Source organism: Typopeltis vanoorti, chromosome 20 (genome assembly GCF_054136105.1).
Source record: "Typopeltis vanoorti isolate ZY-2024b chromosome 20, IOZ_Tvanoo_1.0, whole genome shotgun sequence".
Classification (NCBI taxonomy): Eukaryota; Metazoa; Arthropoda; class Arachnida; order Uropygi; family Thelyphonidae; genus Typopeltis; species Typopeltis vanoorti.
In genome coordinates, this window is record NC_143568.1 from 74,630,929 (window position 1) to 74,652,229 (window position 21,301).

Sequence of the window (21,301 nt, forward strand, 5' to 3'; positions counted from 1 at the left end):
AGCCAGCAACTGCTTGCATCACTACAGAAAGTTCTTTCACTTGATTAGAAAGTAAATTATACTTGCCAATAAATTATATATTCTTGTTAATCTTTATCCAAGCGAGCAAACATTGCACATGAAGTATCTTCATGACCAGGCTACTTATATACAGAGGCTATTTGACTTCACAGCAATTGCCCAATAATACAAAGTACATTTCCTTTTGGATATGTATAATGATATGCTTTATGGGAGGGCCACTACCCAGACTGGTTTCAACTTTTATTGCGGTTTCATCAATGGGAGCCAGATTCAGGGAGAACACCATGGTTTAATGAAGAAGTCATATTTCTCATTTACAAGTAGCAAATCTTCGTTTGTTACACTTAGATAAAGGATTAAACAAGAATATAATTTCTCGGCAAAGTATAATTTGCTTACAACTATTAAGACAGATAATCTCATGCATTAAAAAAAACTACAAAAAAAAAAAAAAAGTCCCAGTCAAAGATTAATAGAATCACTTATTACAAGACTTCATCTTAACGCAATTCACCTCTGAAAGGATTTACCTATTCTAGTAAAAATGTTTACGTCTGAAATTCATATACAAAGGCATAGATATATTTGAAAAGAGCCTAGTATGAACGATGCGTAAAGTAAAATTGATTTTCATATAAATCAATTAAAAAAGTAGATTCCAAATGGCATATAGCCCTTTCTTTATACTGTATATTTTAGATTGTTGATTTAATTTACATATTTGTAAACAAATAAATATTTTCCATTGTATCTTTGCAATTCAAAATAAACATTCTGACTTTAATGAATTTTCTGTGAATTATCTTATTATTATTATCTCATTCTCGCAAGCACTTACTCATGTTTTTATGTGCTCCCACTGTGCTTAATGTGTTGCAGTTATAAAATACATCTACAGCAATGCCAATCACAACAAGAACTATTAATATCTTTTATATGTGCAGTATTTAAACAAAACAAAAATAAAGGAAAACACTGTTTATTAGATTTTAAAAATGAGATATTTCAATTTGAAAATGCAGCATAAATAAATTCATTAATATGTAAATATGTATGTAGCAGTACACACCTCAGATAGTGTTTTCAGTAAACCAAAGTTTATACTCAAATATGAATTTAACATAATTAAATTTTCTTTTACAGCAGTTAGCAAATGCCTTACTTACAGAGAAATGTAACATTTTACTGTAACAATGCTCTAATTCCTAGTTGCAAATGATCAACTGCTGTCCATCAGGAAGATCTTTTTATCAAATATTTTAAATATTCACAATGAATAAAAAAAGTTTTTTTTAATAATTTTTTTTTTTTTAAAGATTTATCACATCTACTAAATGTTTAAAATCAGGATTTTATTAGAAATATTTTCATTAAAATTTTTGTATATTAGACGCTACCAGCAGCGTATATACTTACTGAATCATCACTAATAACTATTTCTTTCTAATGATATCACATTAATGCTTCCATGTCAAGCAAAGTAGTCAATGTATGTTTTCTTGTCACAAGGCATGATGTTATAGCACAGTTTGCTATTATTTTGAACTGGAAGGGGAGGCAGGATGAATGAAATAATACTTCAGTACACTATATATGTGGCAAATGTCTGGTTATGTATCCAAAAAGAATCTGTATATTTGCTTTTAATTATAATACAGATTACAAATTTCAAGAGAAATTTCTGAAATAAATTATATTAAAACACAAATATCACTTAAATTAAACTTTAATTAGAAACAGTTTAATTTTGCATTCCTATATAGTACAATAACAACTATGAAATGTTGATGACAAATTATGAAGTCTTCAAGAATGTTATTTTAAAAGTACTTTTGGCAGTAAAGGCAACTTACAATTAAAAATCAGTGACCTTATTATTCATCTATGTTTAAAGCAAGAGCTTTAAATACAGAGGGAAAATATTTCAATTTTAGGGGAAAAAAATACTGTACATCATATACTGTGCAACACTACTAACTAATGAGATAATTTGGACATGGAGAAAGAATGGGTGAAGAGCAAATGGATAAATAAGCTTTCAAGATAAGGTCTGATGGAAAGGGATGTAGAGGAAGACCACAGTGATGTTGGGAGAATAATATCCAAAAAAAAAAAAGATTTTGATGAGATGGGAATTCTGCACCGGACTGGAAGAACAATGTAAGATTCAGTGATGTTGGGAGGATAACATCCAAAAAGATTTTGATAAGATGGGAATCCTACATTGGACTGGAAGAACTCAAGACAAAAAACAAAAGTGGAAGATGGTACTTGCAGTAGATAACCTTAGAGGTGAAGTAAGCTAGAAGAAGCAGAATGTGTAACAACACAATTACTATGAAAATCATAAGAAAATGCTTATAGACTGAAAAATGTTTTTTTTTTTTTTTCCATACTTAAATATATATATCATGCATTCTGTGTTAACTTTAAGATGGTTAACATCAGTAAGGCTGGACTAGTCACCAGTTGCTATGAAAATTATGGTAATTTATTGAAAATTTTAGCTGACTGGCAAGCTAGAAATACAAAACGTTAATTTACAAATTTATTTCACACTTTTACCAAATCAAAATTATGAAACTTCATAATTAAGAAGCTGTAAGGTGATATAGTCAACTTCCAGTATAATAAACACTAATACAGCCAACTTGTGAGTTTACTATAAAAAAAAATCCTCAAGTCACATAGCGTAGTACTAAAAGAAATTCACTTTCAAAAACCATTCCTTTGATTCTTACAAATTCATTACAGTGAGAGGCCAGTATATCATCCAAGATTTAGAGTTCTAGGTTGCTACATTTAATAGTACATATTTAAAAGTATAGTTTCAGGATACTAGGCACATCATCATTAGCATCATTAAATGTTACACTCCTGATATGCAGGTACCTGCATATCAGAAGTGTAACATTTCATCCTTATAAACAGTAGATCTTTAAACCAACTATGCTTGCTTTCATTATTATTATTTTAATATTTGGGGTCAGGATAATATGCATAAATTCAATTTATTTTCTTACGTGTTATGTACTAGTTTCCTGCATTTCACTATGCCTAAAAGCAGGCTATGACATATAACGATCAAAATTATGACAAACTTTTACTTATCAGTTATTCTCTAAAATGGTGCAAGGCCCAATTAATTCAATTACTATATAAGCAATAAATGTGCAAAAATGAATTTAAAATTATACACATTTACTGAATCTCTCTCTCTCTCTTATGTTTGTTCATATTTGTATAATTTTAATGAATAAAATACATTTATTATATATTATTCTCATATCAACCTTCATGGAGCCAGCAAACTTGTTGTGGGAGGTCCACTCAACCAACTATATGTTTATCATATTGAACCTTAAACTCCTTAACACTACCAGCATTCACAACATTCCAATAATACGTTCTAATCACCCACAATTCTCCACATAAAAAATCTATTCCTCACACTGTTACATAACTTCCAGGATGGCCTCTTGTTCTCTCCCCCCCCATCTTCTACTTTTTAATAATCCTCTATATTAATCTGATAAATTTCTATTATTAACTTACACATCTCGATCATATCGTCTCATTTTTGCTTATTCATCAAACTTTGCAATTTACATTTAACCTCTCTCCATAACCAAAATTCCAGTCCTGATTGCTTTAGTCGCTCATCTCTAGAACTTCTCCAATGAAACCTAGGTAACCATACCAGACCACAATTATATATATATATAAACTAAATACTTCTTAATTTTTAAATGATGCACTGAAATCATATTAGAGACTACATCCGACCTATAAGAAAAGAAACTTTTTGGGGGGGATAAGAAATCTTCCTACTCCAATTCTCTTAAAGTTTAGTTGAAACTAAGAAATTCCAAGCAATTTTCAATTTTTTGTATGAAAAAAAAAAAAAAAAAAAAAAAAAACTTTTTGGTGATATCTAAAGTGGTTAATTACCTGCTAGCCAGACGTATGCAGCATTTCAATGGAAAAGGTGGGAGAGAGAGAATATCAATATTCTATTCAGTAATCAAGATGTAGAACAATATCATTAAACAGAAAATGTGCTCATTCTGTCCTTAGTGTGATACAATTAAAGCTTTGTTCTAATTTATATCAGTAATACTACTACTAATAATAAAAAGAAGCCACTTTCATCTGAAATGACATTTAATCTAGATACCCGTAATTAGTGGCAGCACATTAACAGAGTAAGATAGATAATAAATACAAGTGTAAAAGATCGGAGTACTGTTAGTGTAAAAAATTACAATCTTTGTAAAAACAATTATCATATAAATTATGTCTCAGAAAAGCATACAATTTTCTTTTTCAAATGAATTGCAAAATGTAATTCATTTAGACTTTATATCTCATTACATTCATTAGCTAATCAATTTTTGGAAGAAATCAGTTTTTCAAAAAGTACTAATTACTGTATTCTTGTTTTTAATTTCACTATGAAAGAAAAGTTTCAATCTGCAGCTAACAAAATATTTTCTGTAGGTGTTCTTTACTTTAAACATTAACAACATACATTCCTAAGGTCAAATCACATTTAAACTGAACATGCAATTATTGGAAGAGTACTAAGCACACAGTAAAATGGTCTATGATGTTGTAGGTAGCAACCTGCAAAACTACTCTCATTCTAATTATATCAACATTCACTTGGATCTGGAAGCATCTAAGCTTAAAGCTTCAGTCAGTTTTAGAAATGGCTCCAAAATTAATCAGAAAATGTTCCTCTTTCTTAAAGCATTCATTTGTAGCAAATATATCACTACTAGAAAGGAGTAATATACTTTCATGAAAAAAATTAGTGTAATTTAACATACAAAAGCTTTGTGTAATGGAATATAAAGAAATGCTGTATAAAGACACAAATGACAAAATTAAGAAATATTAATTTAACTAACATTATCACGTTCCAAGCTTGGAATTTGCGCACTAATTCAAGTTCACTCAGTTAAAAAATAAATGAGTATTCTGATGCTTACCTAATACAGAGACATTTCTCACTACAGTTGATAACACTAACAGATATAAATTTGGTTGCAGAATGCTCAGAAAGCATTGAAATATGTATGTGCATATTAATAAAATTTACATAGGAACAGTATATGCAAAGGAATGTGCTTCACTATTAATTCCTGGATTACAAAACTCATAATACTAAAGAAGTCATTTCAATTTTCTAAATATCGAAGAAATCACCTGTGCTATTTTCTGCTTATAATAATAACAATATTTTCAGTAACAATATATATATATTTTATAGACAACTAGATATATATACCTAGGTATACACAAATGTGTTCTTACACTGTCTCAATGTGACACAATTTTATTAATTTACTTAAATAATTTTATTCAGTTTACTCACAAGGTGCCATATAAAGAACAGGAATAGAACGGTATTTTAGGAGTATGTGTAGAATAGCATAATATCTGATTTAGACATTCTGGACTGTTTCTTGACATTTACAAATATAATACTTTGAATCACATCACAGTAGCCGAACAACATGATTGATGTTGTCCAAATACAACACTGAACAGTAGAACAGAGTGCACGACCAACAATACAATCAACTGGTTGTTAAATTTCCTTCCCCAAGTAAATACATTGGATGAGCAGCTGCTATACTTGAAGTATTTAGGCACTATTAGAGAAGTCACATTACTTAAGAACTTCAAGTAATGATTCTGCACACTGTTTAACTTTAGGAGTATCATTCAAATTTTGGAGAGGTTCAACAACCATACTAATTTCAGACTGCTTAGCACTCTCAATCACTTCGGGATCTCCCCATAGCAGGGTACCAATGCACACTAATAAGCGAAAATTGACTTCAGGATCATTAGCAACATTTAGCAATTCTTTAGCTGCTTCCATGCACTTCTTCTTAGCTTCTGGATCAGGATTTTTGTGAAATGCCACAGCATAGTTAAGATATAAAGTTGCTAAGGCAACCTTTGTGTTTCTATTAGAATATCTAGCACAATTCTTAGCCATAATTAGGATGCGTTCATGAAGGCTAAGCACCAAAGTTTCTCCAAAGGAATGACCAAAAAGATTGCAAAGTGTTCGAAGAGAAAGCATTTGGTTAGCTGAAGGATTATCTTGGGAAAGGAAATTAAGGAGATGGTTTACAAGAGGAACTCCTGCAGACTGAGAAACTCTTTGATTTACTGTTAATCCTCGCACAGCAAGCCGCAGTACATCTAAAGCTGGAAAAACCATATCTAAAGAAAAGACAGAGAAGTAAAAACAGTTGATTACTGCTATTTTCTAATCTATAAACTGACTGTATTATAATTATTTTTATATATCTCAGTTCTGAAAAATTTTTCAGTTTCTATAGTAGTATTTGTAACACATAAAAAAAAAAAAATCTACATACAAATCATTGATCACACATTGTGTGTGAGTGAGAACTATCTGCAGCATTCCACAAACCTTTTAATTGATTTTGGCACTCTTTCTTTATAAATGTAAGAAAAGGAGTGGTGTTGTCCATAGATAATAATATAAGAAAATAAATTAAAAGCATTAGGAGGCTTCATGAAGGCAAAGTACCAGTAATATTCAAAATGAATTTTGAGAGTTGTATTCCATAGTCACTTTTGAGAATTCAACCATTTCTTAGTCAAAGTTATGAATAAATGAACTGGCTAAATTTTCAAGTGTCGATATATACAGGGTGTTCGGGATAAATTTGACAGTTTCGTAAGGAAAAAGAAAATCTTCTTTGTATCTATTAAATTTAATGAATTGACAAAAAACATTACAGGCAGAGTTAATTACAATACTATCAACAAGATTTACTCAAAATAACCACCATTAGCATCGATCACAGCTTCAATCCTGCTTCGGAACCTCGAACAAGCTGATGCTACAGTCTCCCTGGGAAGGGCTGCAAAAACTGTTTTAATTTTATCCATTAACTGGGCTTTTGTATTACTGGAAGTGCGATTGGTGTCTTTTTCAACTGCGCCCCATACAAAATAATCCATGGGGTTAAGGTCTGGGGAGTTTGGAGGCCAAACATTTGGACTGGTGAAGTCGTAGAAATTTTCAGACAACCATTTTTGACTTTTCCCAGAGGTGTGGCAAGGGGCCGAATCCTGCTGCCATACATACGGCCTACCATTGGCTACCCTTGTTATCCAGGGCTTGACTACAGTGTTTAGCAACTCCACGTAGCCATCTGAAGTCAACCTGAGGCCCTCTTGGAAAAAATGCGGAGGCATCACATTGCCTTCAGAGGATACACATCCGAAAACCATCACAGTTTGGGGAAATTTAGTCTGCATTACACGAGGAATGTCCTTTGTACTGTATGCAAGCCATCTGTTATTCTGCGTGTTGTGTTTTTGATCCTGGCAAAAGTTTTTCTCATCGGAAAAGAACCAGATTGTTTGTGGTTCCGCAGGATGTTTCACTTTGCTTAGAAGTTTCTTTGCGTTTATCAAACGTTTTTCACGGGCCTTTTCTGTAAGCAGCTGACCTTTGCGGCGCTTGTATGAGTAGTAGCGGAGGTCTTCATTGAGTGCAAGCTTCATAGTAGAGGCTGCAACATTCATTTCACGTGACAAAGCCCGAATTCCAATGCCAGGGATCTTCAACACCTGTTCCTGCAGATTTGCGAGGAATTCTGCTGTACGAACGCAATCAGATCGTCTGCTAGGGATCTTTCTTCTTGCTACATTCTCGTAGTCACCATTGCAAGTCTCTAGTTCATGCCTGATTGTTTTTACTGTATTCAGGGAGCATTGGGCAGCAGTCGAAATATCCTTATTTTGATGGCCGGCACGAATCATCATGATACAAGTTATTCTCTTCCATGATTCAGGTGGGTTCCAGCTATCCATCCTTTCTGACATCTTGTATATGAATGAAGAAGGGTCCAACCTTTTAAATGAAGAGAAGTGTGTGTTAATACATGTAACTTACGGAAAAATATAATTAATTATAAATATGTCAAATTTATCCCGAACACCCTGTATATGTACACAAAACCAGTCAATGAACGAATCATAGTAGCAAGATTTCAAGCAAAACCATTTAATATATCAACAGCCCAGATATATGCATCCACATCTGACAGCACAGATGAGGATATTGATTTATTTTACAAAGATCTCACAGAGACAACAGAAACAATAACAAAGGAAGATGTACTAATTATTGAAGGAGATTGGAATGCCAAAGTCGGAATAGATAATGATGGTTGGGAAAGCGTCATGGGAAAATATTGTTTTGGAGAAAGAAATGAATGAGGTGAAAAAATGTTAGAATTTGTTGTGGACCACAAGATGATGATCTGTAACACAAGATTCCAACAAAAAAAACTATAGAAAATGGACGTAGCAATCAAATGATTGGAAAACCAAGAACATGATCGATATGATTACAATTAAAAGAAGATGGATCACATCAGTACAATAGTGTCGAACTTTTCAAGGAGTGGATATAGACTCGGATCATAGTTTAGTGATTGCAAACATCAAGTTGAAATTAAAAAGAAAATATAAACCCCATCATCAGAAACGAAGAGGTACAGCAAGAATAAGTGAAGCAGAAAGAAGAAGGTACAGAACAGTGCTAGAAGAGAAACTTAAAAGTGTGGACAAAGAAAAAAATTCGAATCTGAGAGTGAAAGGAGTAATGAAGGTGATAGAAGATGCAGTTGAAGAAATAGTACCAGAAGAAGAGAAGATCAAGAAGAAGTGGATTTTCAGAACAAATAGAGGAGCAATATAGAAGAAAATGTAATGAGGTGAAAAAGCAGTCAGAATGGATAAGATGAAATAGTTAGAAGCCCAACTATGGAGAGCATAAAACTAGGGTGGTGTGCATAATGATTAGAACCATTAATAGAAGGTGGCAACCAAAACAGACCACAATTAAAGATGAAAAAGGCAAAGTATTGATGAGTAAAGATAAAATTGTACAGCAGTGGACAAGATACTGTAGCGAGTTATATGAAGAAAAACTAGAGTTAGATAGCGTTGGGAAACTGACTGAAGAATTCAAGCAGATATCACCACCATGTAATGAGTATGATATGGACATTTTAGGAGGAGAGGTAGAAAAAGCAACAGGATGACTAAAACAAAAGTCCTGGTAATGATATCACTGGAGAAATGATTAAATATGGTGGCGAAAGTATGGTTACAGAAATGCACCAATTATGTAATATGGTATGGAAAGAAGGGAGAATGCCAGAGGAGTGGGTGAAATCGATTAGTGACATTATAGAAGAAAGGAAATAAGATAAGCTAGAATGTAAAAATTATAGAACAATTGCCTTGACAAGTCATCTTGGTAAGGTGGTGGTGATGATAATATTGACAGAAAGATTGAGAACACAATTGGAAGCATACCTTGCAGATGAGCAAGCAGGATTTAGGAAAGAGGAAAGAACTACAATTCAACAAATTTTGACAATGTGGTTAAATAGCAGAGAAAGCTAGGAGAAAAAACAAAAACATACATACTTGCTTTGTTGATTTTCAGAAGGCATTTAACAGTATCGACCAGAAAGTGACATTAGCAGTGCTAGAATCCTATGGAATTGACAGAAAACTAATAGCTATATTAAAAGATGTTTATAAGAATGCAGTTGCAGCAGTTAGAATAGGAGATGATTTGGGGAAATGGTTTAAAACAAGCAGAGGTACTAGACAGGGGGACCCAATATCACCAAGCATTTTCATCGCACATTTAGAAAGAGCAATGGATAAAATGAAGGAAGATGCAAAAGGACTATCAGTGCATGGGATGAGAATTAACAATCTGAGATTTGTGGATGACACTGTTATTATTGAAGACGACGAAAGAGAACTGTAAAAAACATTGAAACTGTTAAATGAGGAAAGGAAAAGATTTGGACTTGTTATGAACTTGGAAAAGACAATGGTAGTTGGTGAGAAGAACATGAAACAAAAGATACAAGTGGATGGAATTGATATAGAAAATGTAGAACAATTCACATATTCGGGAAGTAAAATGACATATGATTTGGATTGTAAAAAAGAAATAAAGACCAGGCTTGCAAAGGGAAGAACAAGTCTGAAGGCCATAGATAACATCTGAAAAAGTAAAGTGATCAGCCTGTAAACAAAACTAAGAGTACTGGAAACATGAATCTTTACTGGTGTACTGTATGGATCTGAAACGTGGATAATAAATGAGGAATCAAGAAAAAGAATTTTGGCATTTGAAAGAATTTGTTACAGGAAGATTCTAAGAATAAGATGGGTACAGAAAGTCACAAATGAAGAGCTCTATCGGAAGATACAACCAAAGGAGAATCTAATGCAGAAGATTATAAAACGGAAGCTGCAATTATTTGGACACATCTGCAGAATGAATGAGGACTAGAAGATAAAGATTCATGTTTGGTATTATGGATGGTGTGAACAGAAGAGGTAGACCATACAGAGAATGGATAGACAACATAAAGGACTGGTGTGGAATGAATGTGCAGAAACTGCGACACTGGACAAAGACAGGTGGAAGAAGATAGGGAAAGAAGCATCGGACACCAATGGGCACTGAGCCCATGGTTTGTGATGATGATGATGATATATATATATATATATATATATATACACACACACACACATATATATACATATACAGCAACCCCTCGATTAGTGCACCTAATGCGTTTTTTAAAACAGGCGCATTAACTGAATACACACTAATCGAGTATAATAACCTATGGGAAAAAGTATAATTTGTTCTTCAAATTTATTTTTTGACCCTTAACTTCGTTTATAAAAGAATTACGATATGTCTCAGGGCCTAGTTAAAGGAAACTATGAAGCTGAAAGACAATAAAACATATTCAAAATATAAATCTATTATTCTGGCAGGCATTCTGTTTCTTTTTTTCATACAACTGCTTCTTTCAAATTTTCCTGCTTCTCTCTTCACAAGAGCTAGTCTCTAAGCATTGCTACTTAAAAGTTTTGGTTGCATGAAAAATATTTTAAATTTGTTTCTGCAAAATCTCTTTGGGCTTGTCACTGATTAAATTTTCTTCATATTCTTTAGGATCTTCCCGCTGTGCATCTATATTTAGCAGGCCGAAATCACTCAGTTTCTCAGAATGAGATTTAGTTAACTTAGATTCATTTGAAAAGGCTCTAAAATCATTTGCACAACGTAGAAGAATGTGCTTCCAAATGGATCGCATATTGCTAGCAGTAATTTCATTCAACTTTGGAACTTTATAACCAGGCTGAGATTTCTCTGATTTAGCCAGAAAAGTCTTGGAAGGCATTGGCTTCCAAAAAAGGCCAGTTTCATCGACATTAGATATTTGTTGGTCACAATAGCCCCCCCCCCCTCCTTATACAAATTTTCTTCAAATCTCTGGATAATTTGCGGCTACCTCCTTATCGGCACTTGCAGCTTTGCCTGTGATTAGAACATCATGTAGGCCATTTCTCAAACCAGCCACCACTAACGTGAAATTCTTCTTTTCCATCATTGATAGCCTTTTCTTTCAAGGTTGCAAAGAGACTTAATGCTTTTGATATAATAAGGTCAGTTCTTAGTAGGATCTGTTTTTGGTTACAATCTTCGATCCGTGTACAAAGAAGTCTCTCTAATTCAATCATTATAATACTTTGTATTCAGCAGCTTAAAATTGCTCTTATAGTTGATTCACCCATTTTTGTGTTCTTGTCTTATCTTTGCTCTGGACTTGTCTTGTTCACTTTCTTTATTATTTCAAGTTTTTCTTCCAACAAGATTACTTTTCGAATAATTTTCACGCTCACTTTTTTGCTCACTAATTCTTTTCCTCATGATGAAAGGTTGGGAAAATACTTTAAAATAAAAAAAAAAAAATGTAAGGAAAATAATGCAAAGGAGGTACGATATATGATCAGGAAAAATGCTATGTAATTAGCATACGATATAAATTTTGACAGTAAAAATTTGGAACATAGTAAACATAGCGTACACGGAAGTAGCGTAGTATGCCATTAAAAATAACTTTGTAAAATGCTTTAAATCAGTAACTAAATTATTTCATTCTGGTGTGATTTTTTAAAAATAATTAGCCATAAAAAATGTATAGATAGAAAATTTTTAAAATCTGTAGCATTTATTTTTAAGATGTATATAGACGCACTAATTGAATTTTGGTATCGAAAAAAAATGACACACTAATCGAGGGATTACTGTACTCAGCACAATAACAAAAATGGATTTCACTTTTTCTGTATCTATAAAATATATATACAGTTACACCCCAAGTTACATAACACACGACTTACATAAATTTACAGTTACGTAATAAATCTACCAGTGGGTATGAACATGTTTACAGCTTTGCGCAGGTGTGTCTTTGACAGCCTTTAATACCCTTAATAATAAAACTATATTATTACTGAAAGAAGACTATCCATAAGAAAGATGTTTTTCTCATGTTATCTTACATAGAATTTAGCTTTGATGTAGTTTCTAATTAATTAATTTGTATTTTTTTTATACTAGAGGTCATGCCAGTAGAATAACTGGTGATTAAATCATTGTTTCTTTACTTACTGTGTGTAATGTAACTCAGCTTGTCCTTGTATATTTGTATATACTCCAGATGATGATCTTAATATGAAGATTGAAACGTCGGGAAATTAAAAGAGTTATTTATAACACGGTTGTAAAGTCCAAAATTTCTAAAATAATTCAAGTATACCAACCAAATATAGTATTCTCCCTAAGTATTGTTTTGTAATTTTTGTAATATGCCGGCCTGGTTGGTCGAGTGGTTAGTGTATCAGCTCACCAGCCAAAAGGCTGTGGGTTCGAATCCCACTGTGAGCATGGATGTTTGTGATTGTCTGTGAAAATAGTGGTGGTCGGCAATAGATGGAGTTTTTGTAGATGGAAAAAGTAGTTGCAGTTGGTGGAGATGGAGAGTTGCAGAATAGGTGCCAACCCTCAATGAGTCTTTGGACTCCCTGGAGATGTTTTGTAATAATAATATAATGTAAGGCTTGGTAAATTTGGAGCTTGTGTAAAAGTGGTGGTTTTTATCTGCTTTATTGTGTTTTTCCCCTTAGAAAATTTGTGTATTATAGAATATTAATGTAGATTTTTGTGTTTTTCCATATTTACTTGATAACTCACCCTTGTGTATATCTCGCACCCCTGATTTTACTTTATGAAAAAAGAAATTGAAAAATTTCACATGTACCTCACACACGAAAAAAAGTTTAAAACTTTAAGAAATAGATAGTGAATGTTGTTATGGCAGTTTCAAATATTTTGGAATTCAGTTGAAGAGAATCAGCATTTCAGCTTAGCAATCGTCAGTTGTCATTGAGTCGCACAATCTTTTGTTAATACCGCACCAATCATATGCACATCTTTATAGCTGTGCTATCTCTACCGGTCTACCATTGCTGTCCGTTTCACACTCCGCTTCCACTTCTCATTAGTCATTCGTGAAGGATTGTTCATAATGTATCTCAAGTCTTTCATATTTCAAGCAAAAATTGCTAGTAATTTTTGCTTGAAATATGGAGAGATGTTCAAGTTACAGTGCTGGTTTTAAATTCAAAGATCATATAATTCCAAAATGATAAAAGGAAAAGCAACAATGAAACTGTTTGTTTTAATTTAATTACAGAAGCATTGTCACTAAATATTCAAATATATTGCTTGATGAAGGTGAGCCGCCGATCGCATAAAATTGATAGTTAAAATTTAAATGCATTCATTTTATAAATAATGTGAGCAATTATAAATTCTAATGAATACTGAGGATTTAATTATAAATGTTAATTTAGTTTTTTTCTGAAAACTTCGGTTTCCAAAAATCCTTGCATATATCTCGCACCACAATTTTTTAACTTTAATTTAAATTTTAGGGAAAAAAAGTGCGAGTAAATACGACATAACATATTCTTTGTTAAGATATTGCTAAAATAAATATAGTTCAAAATGGGTCAAAAACACACAAGAAACGTAATGCCAAGAAAAGCAGCAAAATTAAGAACAAGAAGTAACCTCCTTAGCTCCTCGCACAGCTAAGGAGGTTACTGAAAATGAATTAACCTCCGAAATAGCGAAATTAAAACAGATTATCAGAGAGAGAGAGAGAGAGAGAGAGAATGCGGGAATTACAGAAAGTCGAGGAGCATTTGAATGAACATAGGGAGGAAAACAAAATTAAGCAGCAAAATAAGAAACAACAAAGCACAGAATCAGGTAAGTCAGTAAGCAAAAATCAGGTAAGTAATGTTGGTTGTAACATTACTTACCTGATCATATCTGGTATGGTGACTCGATCATAAAACATGCTGTTGAGTGAGTTATTACATCAAGTTTTCCAGTAGCTAATTAAAAATTATGGCCTAAAAAACTATGGCCTTTAAAGGACAAGATCTAGCAAGAGCTAAAATAGTAATAGATAACAAGATCTTAGAACAGGTGAATTCATTTAACTACCTAGGATGTATGATCACATATGAAAATGAAAAAGATATAAACGTAACAATTGCAAAATATTTAAAAATAACAGGTGTAATTAACTCTATATTTAAACCAAACCTAGTTCAAAAACAAACCAGACTAAAAGTATACAATACATTAGCTCTACCAGTCTTAATGTATGGAAGCAAAATCTGGATAATAAAACAAAAAGACAAACAAAGATTAATAACAGCAGAAATGAAGTTTATGAGAAAAACTGCAAAGTATATCCTATTTGATCACAAAAGAAACGAAGAAATTATGAAAGAATTAAACCAAGAATGAAAAACCAAAACAAGCCTTAAAGTAAAAGCCATTAGGAAAAAGAAAACCAGGACGTCCTCTTAAATGATTACTTCTAAGGCCGGAATAGGCCATGCTAGGCCTAAATCCTTGATACGCATGATGATGATGATGATGATGATGAAAATTAAAAATATAGCACATGCAATTCAAAAACAGAAAAGTAAATGAGATTGTAAATGTAGTAGGTACTAATGACTTAACTAGTGATAAGGTCAGTATGATGGGGCAATGAAAAGGGTTGTGGGAAGAGGTGAGAGTGAAGAGTGAGAAAGCAAAAATAGTATATTATCTCGATGAAAAAATGAATTAAGAAGAATGATGGCAAACTATTCAATGCTGTGTAGAAGGTGTGGATGCAAGTTTTTTGATCCAAACGCATTCAAGTGTAGACTGTTGCTTGATACCAGGAGTCCTGAAAAACTAATAATTGGTGAGACCTAACACGGAGAGTCAGGGAAATTAAATTATAATGGGAGGAATGATGAGAATATAAGTGTAGGAGCGACAATGTTAGGTAACTGTGTTAATGACGAGAAAGGGCATTATCATGGAAATGATTACGAGGAGAGAACAATTTAGACTGTGTTTGTCCAGTTCATACCCATCAAATGTGTGCAAAGATGTCTGCATGTATAGGATGCTACAGAAGAATAGAGATCTGCAAGTTGTCCAACTGTGTCATGCAGAGTGCAGACGAGCATATACAAAAGAACATGCAGGTAGCTTATTATGTCTATATACGAATGCTAGAAGTACCAGAAACAAAGAGGCCGAGTTTGTTTCTTGGTCAATATGTTGGGACCTCCAATTGTAGGTATTAGTGAGACCTGAATATCAGAATCAGACATACTAACTGGTAATTGAGTGTAAAGGGTATAGTATTTTTAGGAAGGACAGATCAATTAGATAGTGCAGTGTTGTTACAGACCTGGTGGATCAGTTGCTAGTGATGAAGAAATGCACCACCAAATAGAAATGATGACCATGAAGAGTAATCATAATGGGAAACTTTAATTATCCAAATATTGATTGGGTAGCACTAAAATCTCACGAGAAGAATGAAACTGAATTTATTGAGCTGTTGCAGGACAACTTCCTGAAGGCAGGATGCAACAGAAGGAACTTCAAACAGTGTTAGATTTGATCATAGTGTTAGAGGATGTTTCAGTTAAAGACGTAACTATTCTTCTTTGGGGTTGGTGACAGTGATCATCCCGTACTAACTTGGGAAGTGACAAGTTTATGAATGTTCCATTTAGAAAAGGTTACATGCTAAACTACAAAGCAGGAAATTATGACCAGCTGAGGTCAATTTCCTGACCTGAGTAAACTGAGGTGTATACAGAGTTCAGCAAAATGGTATCGGTTGCTGGATGGGAAGGATGTCGACAGTGCATGGGAAGTATTTCAAAAATACTTAAATGATGCAATATCAGAATGTGTCCCAAGAGTTCAAAGAGTAAATAGGATAGGAATCAAATGGATGATGTAGAAGGAATACTGTCTGCATAAGGATGATCTCTGTTATGAAAGTTTATAAGAAGCAGGCCAGAAGTTTCAAAACTGTTGTACGCAGGAGCGCACCTAGGGTATTTGCCGCCTGGTGCAAACTTTTATCAGCCGCCCATCTAACATCTAAAAGTAAGGGTTATTAATATTATATTAGTTAATGTCATGTTAAAGTCAATGTTGCTGCCCGGGTGCGATGCACCCCTGGGTTGGCACGGCCCTGGTTGTACGGAAAGCTAAGTCTGAGTATGAAAAGAAACTGGCTCTGACAACCCACGAGAATTATATCAGTATGCTTCAAGTAAAAGAAAGAATGAATATGAAAGAATAACTCTTCTGAATGCAGATGATGTGAGGGTGACAGATGCAGAAGAGGTTGTTCAACTAATGAGTGCCAATTTTGCTAAAAGCTATCAACCTGGTGTATGCAACACTGAGTTCACTGCTACCTCTTCTGAAGAAACTCAGGTGTACGAAAAGGAGGTATTAGAGCTGTTGCACAAATTGAATTAAAATTCAGCCATAGGGACTGATGGGATGTCAGCAAGGTGCTAAAAGTGTTCAGATTTGGTTCAAAGTTTGCTGAACTGACTATTCCTTTGACTATGCTATATAATTTGAATCTCAGAACAGGGTAGATTCTGCAGGAATAGAAAGAATGTATAGTAATCTCATTGCACAAGGGAGGTGCAAAGACCAATGTATCCAACTATGTTAGGGCTCGCATTCATTCAGAAATGGGTTGACAGTGAATCTCTACTTTGCAATGAACAGCATGGATACTAAGGGAAGGTAATGTTTTAGCTACTTGCTCACATTCTATAATAATATTGCCATTGAACTAGACAAGGGGAATGGACACACCATGATACTTTTGGATTTTGCTAAGGCTTTTGACAGAATACAGCATGGTATTATGTAAAAGTAAAAGACTGTTATATAAACTGGAGAATATGGGTTTGGATTATAATATATTGGTGGTTAAGAGGATGACTGATATCAAAAAGTGGTATACGGGGGATGTGAGTCTGCAAGATTTAAGTTAACTAGTAGTACCACAAGGATCAGTCCTTGGTCCACTACTGTTATTCAATCTGTACATTAATGATATTGGGAAGGAATTGCCAGGCAATATACAGCTATTTGCTGATGATGCAAAAGATAAGCGGATTAATCAGGAATGCTGCTGATATGTAGTACTTGCAAAATGGATGTCATTTCAATATCAGTAAATGTAAAGTCATGCACTTTGGTGTGATTAGATATCCAATGTCATATTATATTGGTGGTGTAAAAATAATCATATTAAAAATTTTGAATATTTTTACGTATTAATTATGCTTGTTAGTTTTGTTTTCATACACGCAGTGTCGGCACTTGTGATGTGCTCGTTATGAAAATGTTATATTAGAAGTAACATGTAAAGAAGTAAAAAATATATTGATGTACTTACTAAACTGAATATTTGTGTTACTTATAAGAAAGTTTGTTGTGGTTTAAAAATGTTGAATTTTGTGTTTTGTGAAAGACTTTCTCTTAGCGCTAATGGATACAGCGAGTCAGCCATTTTTATTGCAGTGCGTAGTTTCTGACTTTTGTGGAGTGCGCATGCTCCCGGAGAAAAAAAAATTATTAAAATTATTATTAATTATTAATAAAATTATTAATCATATTAAAAATTCAAAATTTTTAATATGATTATTTTTACAGTGGGATTATGCTAGAAGAAACTGATCAGGCTAGGGATCTTGAAGTATTAGTAGATAGCAAGTTGAAGTTTAGGGGCCATGTAGCAAAGATTGCAAATACAACTCAAAAGACAATTACAATGCTGAAACGAACTTCAACATGTAAAGATAAGGATGTTATTTTGTCTCTTTACAAGGCCTTGATAAGACCTCACTTGGACTATGTCTTGGTTTCCGTTGTGATTCTGATACAGTGGGAGAGTGCAATGGTGAGTGTTAAAAATTATATCAGGATTGTGGAATACTGATTATGAAGACAGATTGAGAATTTCTAGACTGCATACACTACTAGCAAACAACAGGAAAAAGAGGGGGTGATATGATTGAGATGTACAAACTTCTGAAAGGGTCATACAGTATTTCATTTGATGGAATTTTTCATTTTATGGAGAGTGGAGAAAGGACAAGAGGACATCCCTGAAAGCTGAGAATGAATGCAGTTAAGTAGGGGGGAGGAGGGCTAGGCTTTTCTCTGATAGGGTGATGCATGAATTCAAGAATAAGCATGATAGCTGGTGTGTGTAGTATGTGGCCTCCCTCGATGAGTTCCTGACTCCCAGGCAGTCTCTCTTAATAATAAAATTGATATAATAATATACTGAAAACAAATGCATTCATCCCCCCCCCCCAAAAGCAGATTTGGTTAACTGAAGAACCTTGTCACAATGTGACACATTGGTCAATATGCAAATGTAAAATTGTGGAAGAGTGTTTTAAATGCCTCAGTGTGAACATGTTAAAGCTAGAGATGGCACTGAATTTTATTGAACAAGTTATTGAACAATATATATATATATATATATATATATATTGAACTTAGCTCAACACACACACACACACACACACACACACACACACACAGTGCTAAAGAACCCCATTCAGTCCAATCTGTAGAAAGAACTATTAGAAGAAATACTCTCATCATGGGTAAGAGATTTTGCAATAAAAAAATTACTTCAAAAAATGACATACAGGGAAAATATGGTACTGTGAGTGAGAAAAGATGGTGAATTTTGCATACCATGCGAGCCATAAGGCAGAATAAATGGAAAAGCAAGACTAACTCTACAGTAATTTGACATGTGCAACGGGTCTCACTTTCCTGAAAGTGCCTTGTTTGTGAAGTGTTTCTATATGAATGGGAAAAATGCCTGCAACAGCAGCACTTTGCTAGTACAGACGCCTAAAGACTGAAAAGCCCAACAAAATTGACACCAAATACAATGCAATTCATGGTTTGTCAATTGATAGGCAGTTTGATAGTCCAACCAGCAAGATGGCATAAATCCAAAATTCTGCAAATGACCGAAGATGTTGCAATTGCAGTCGTTAAGCAGTCAAATGAGAATGCTGTAAGTTCATGCATTGCACATACTATACCAAGAAATTAGATCTGCCATACACAGCTGTTATGGGAACTTTGTGTGAAGCATTGTAATGTCACCAGCATAAACTCAGCCACAGCCAAGAGTTACAAACAGGTTATTGTCAGTATCTGAAATATGTTTGTGTTAACATTTCTGGCATGCATGGAAGTGGACGATGATTGGCCTTGGAACATCCTACAGAGTGATGAAGTGCATTTTTATGTTTGTGGAACAGCAAACACTGAAAGCTGCTGCTCTGGGCCACAGAAAATCTCCATGCATCTCAACAAGTTTCCTTACATTTGCTAAAGGTCACAGCATGGAAAGAATTTACATTCATTATCAAGCTGTTTTACTTTGAAGAAATCCATCAAACCAGACCTGTGATCTGCACGCAGCCATGGCAGTGCATTATCAGGATATGTTGAGAAGTTTTGTCATACTGCAAATGCAAAAAAGATAGTGCCTGAACACAAACAGTGTTGATGCAAGATGGAGCACCTCCCTACACATAGAGTCAGCTAGCTCTATGTGATACGTTTCCCACCCCCCTCACATTTTATGAAATGAGCAAAATAAACATCATCAAATAACTTCTTTGGCATTGAAATATTTTGCAGTTCACAATGTAATTTTCTCTACTCACAGTGCCATGTTTCCCCTATCAGCCATTTTTGCACCCCCCCCCCCACCATCAATGAAGCTGTAATAGCTCACAAGGTTGGAATGCAGCCACCTGTTATTTTCAACATGCTAAAAACACTCTGGATCAGTAGGATGTTTGTGTATCGAACTATTAACCATACAGAAGACATATCTGACTGCCAAAGAACAGGACCATGCTGCATTAGGACACAACAGCTTGTGAGGGATGAGGAAACACACCTCTGCCAAAATCCTGTGAGAACACAAAGTGATGTTGCAAGAGATGCACTTTTCACAGAGAATGATGTCATGCATACTAACTGATGACCTGGGGATGAGAGCCTATCATTGTTCTACTGGACATTTCCTAATGCCACATTAGGAAATGTCCAGTATATCTCTTCACAGATGAGAAGATTTTCACCTCTGAAGAGTTGTTTTACTGCCAAAATGACTGGGTATATCCCCTGGATGGCAGCACAGAACATGCCACAGCACCCAGGATTCTAAGAGGTAATCACTGCATTGGCAATCGTTTGGTGGTGGTGATGGTGGTGTGGGTGGGGGGATATTCAAGTTGCAATTCTGCGAGAAAGGGGTCAAAACCTCTGCCAGTGTATCAAGACAACATGCTGAAACCTGTGGTACAGCACCTGAACATCTTGCTTCATGGTAGGCAGTGGACCTTCCAGCTGGACTCGTCTGCTGCACACAACAGTGGTTGGAGGCAAATCATCATCATATAACTTGCACTTTTATCTCCAAAATTAAAGCTAAAAAATCGTACCATGAGATATATGCGGGACTTCTGGAATCTAAAGTTTTTCAGGAAAAAACTAAATTGACGTTTATAATTAAATTCTCAGTATTCATTATTATTTATAATTGCTCACATTATTTATAAAGTGAATGCATTTAAATATTAATTATCAACGTTATTTATGCGATCTGCTGCTCACCCTCATCACGCAATATATTTGAATATTTTAGTGACAATGCTTCTGTAATTAAATTAATTATTTCTGCCAAAATCATGTCCCAAGATCTCAAAATTCAGTTGCACAACAGTTCTAATGATGGTCTCTTAATCCACCCTCATGCAATCTAAGATCGAGAAGAAGTCAATGCCCTCACTCCCACATTTCCTCTACTTGTTGCTTCCATCTCTATGCATATGATTGGTGTGGCATTAACAAAAGATTGCA

The 21,301-nt window shown here is 34.1% G+C and overlaps 1 protein-coding gene across 1 annotated transcript in view; it reads right to left on the reverse strand.

Annotated features, from left to right (window-relative positions):
* Nucleotides 1-987: 987 nt before the first annotated feature.
* Nucleotides 988-21,301, reverse strand: part of Plap (phospholipase A2 activator protein) — a 162,593-nt gene continuing 142,279 nt past the window's right edge. The window contains exon 10 of the mRNA XM_090410020.1: nucleotides 988-6,267. Within this exon, the coding sequence (XP_090266146.1) occupies nucleotides 5,702-6,267 (566 nt within the window). The 3' untranslated portion in view covers nucleotides 988-5,701. The remainder of the gene's footprint in view (nucleotides 6,268-21,301) is intronic.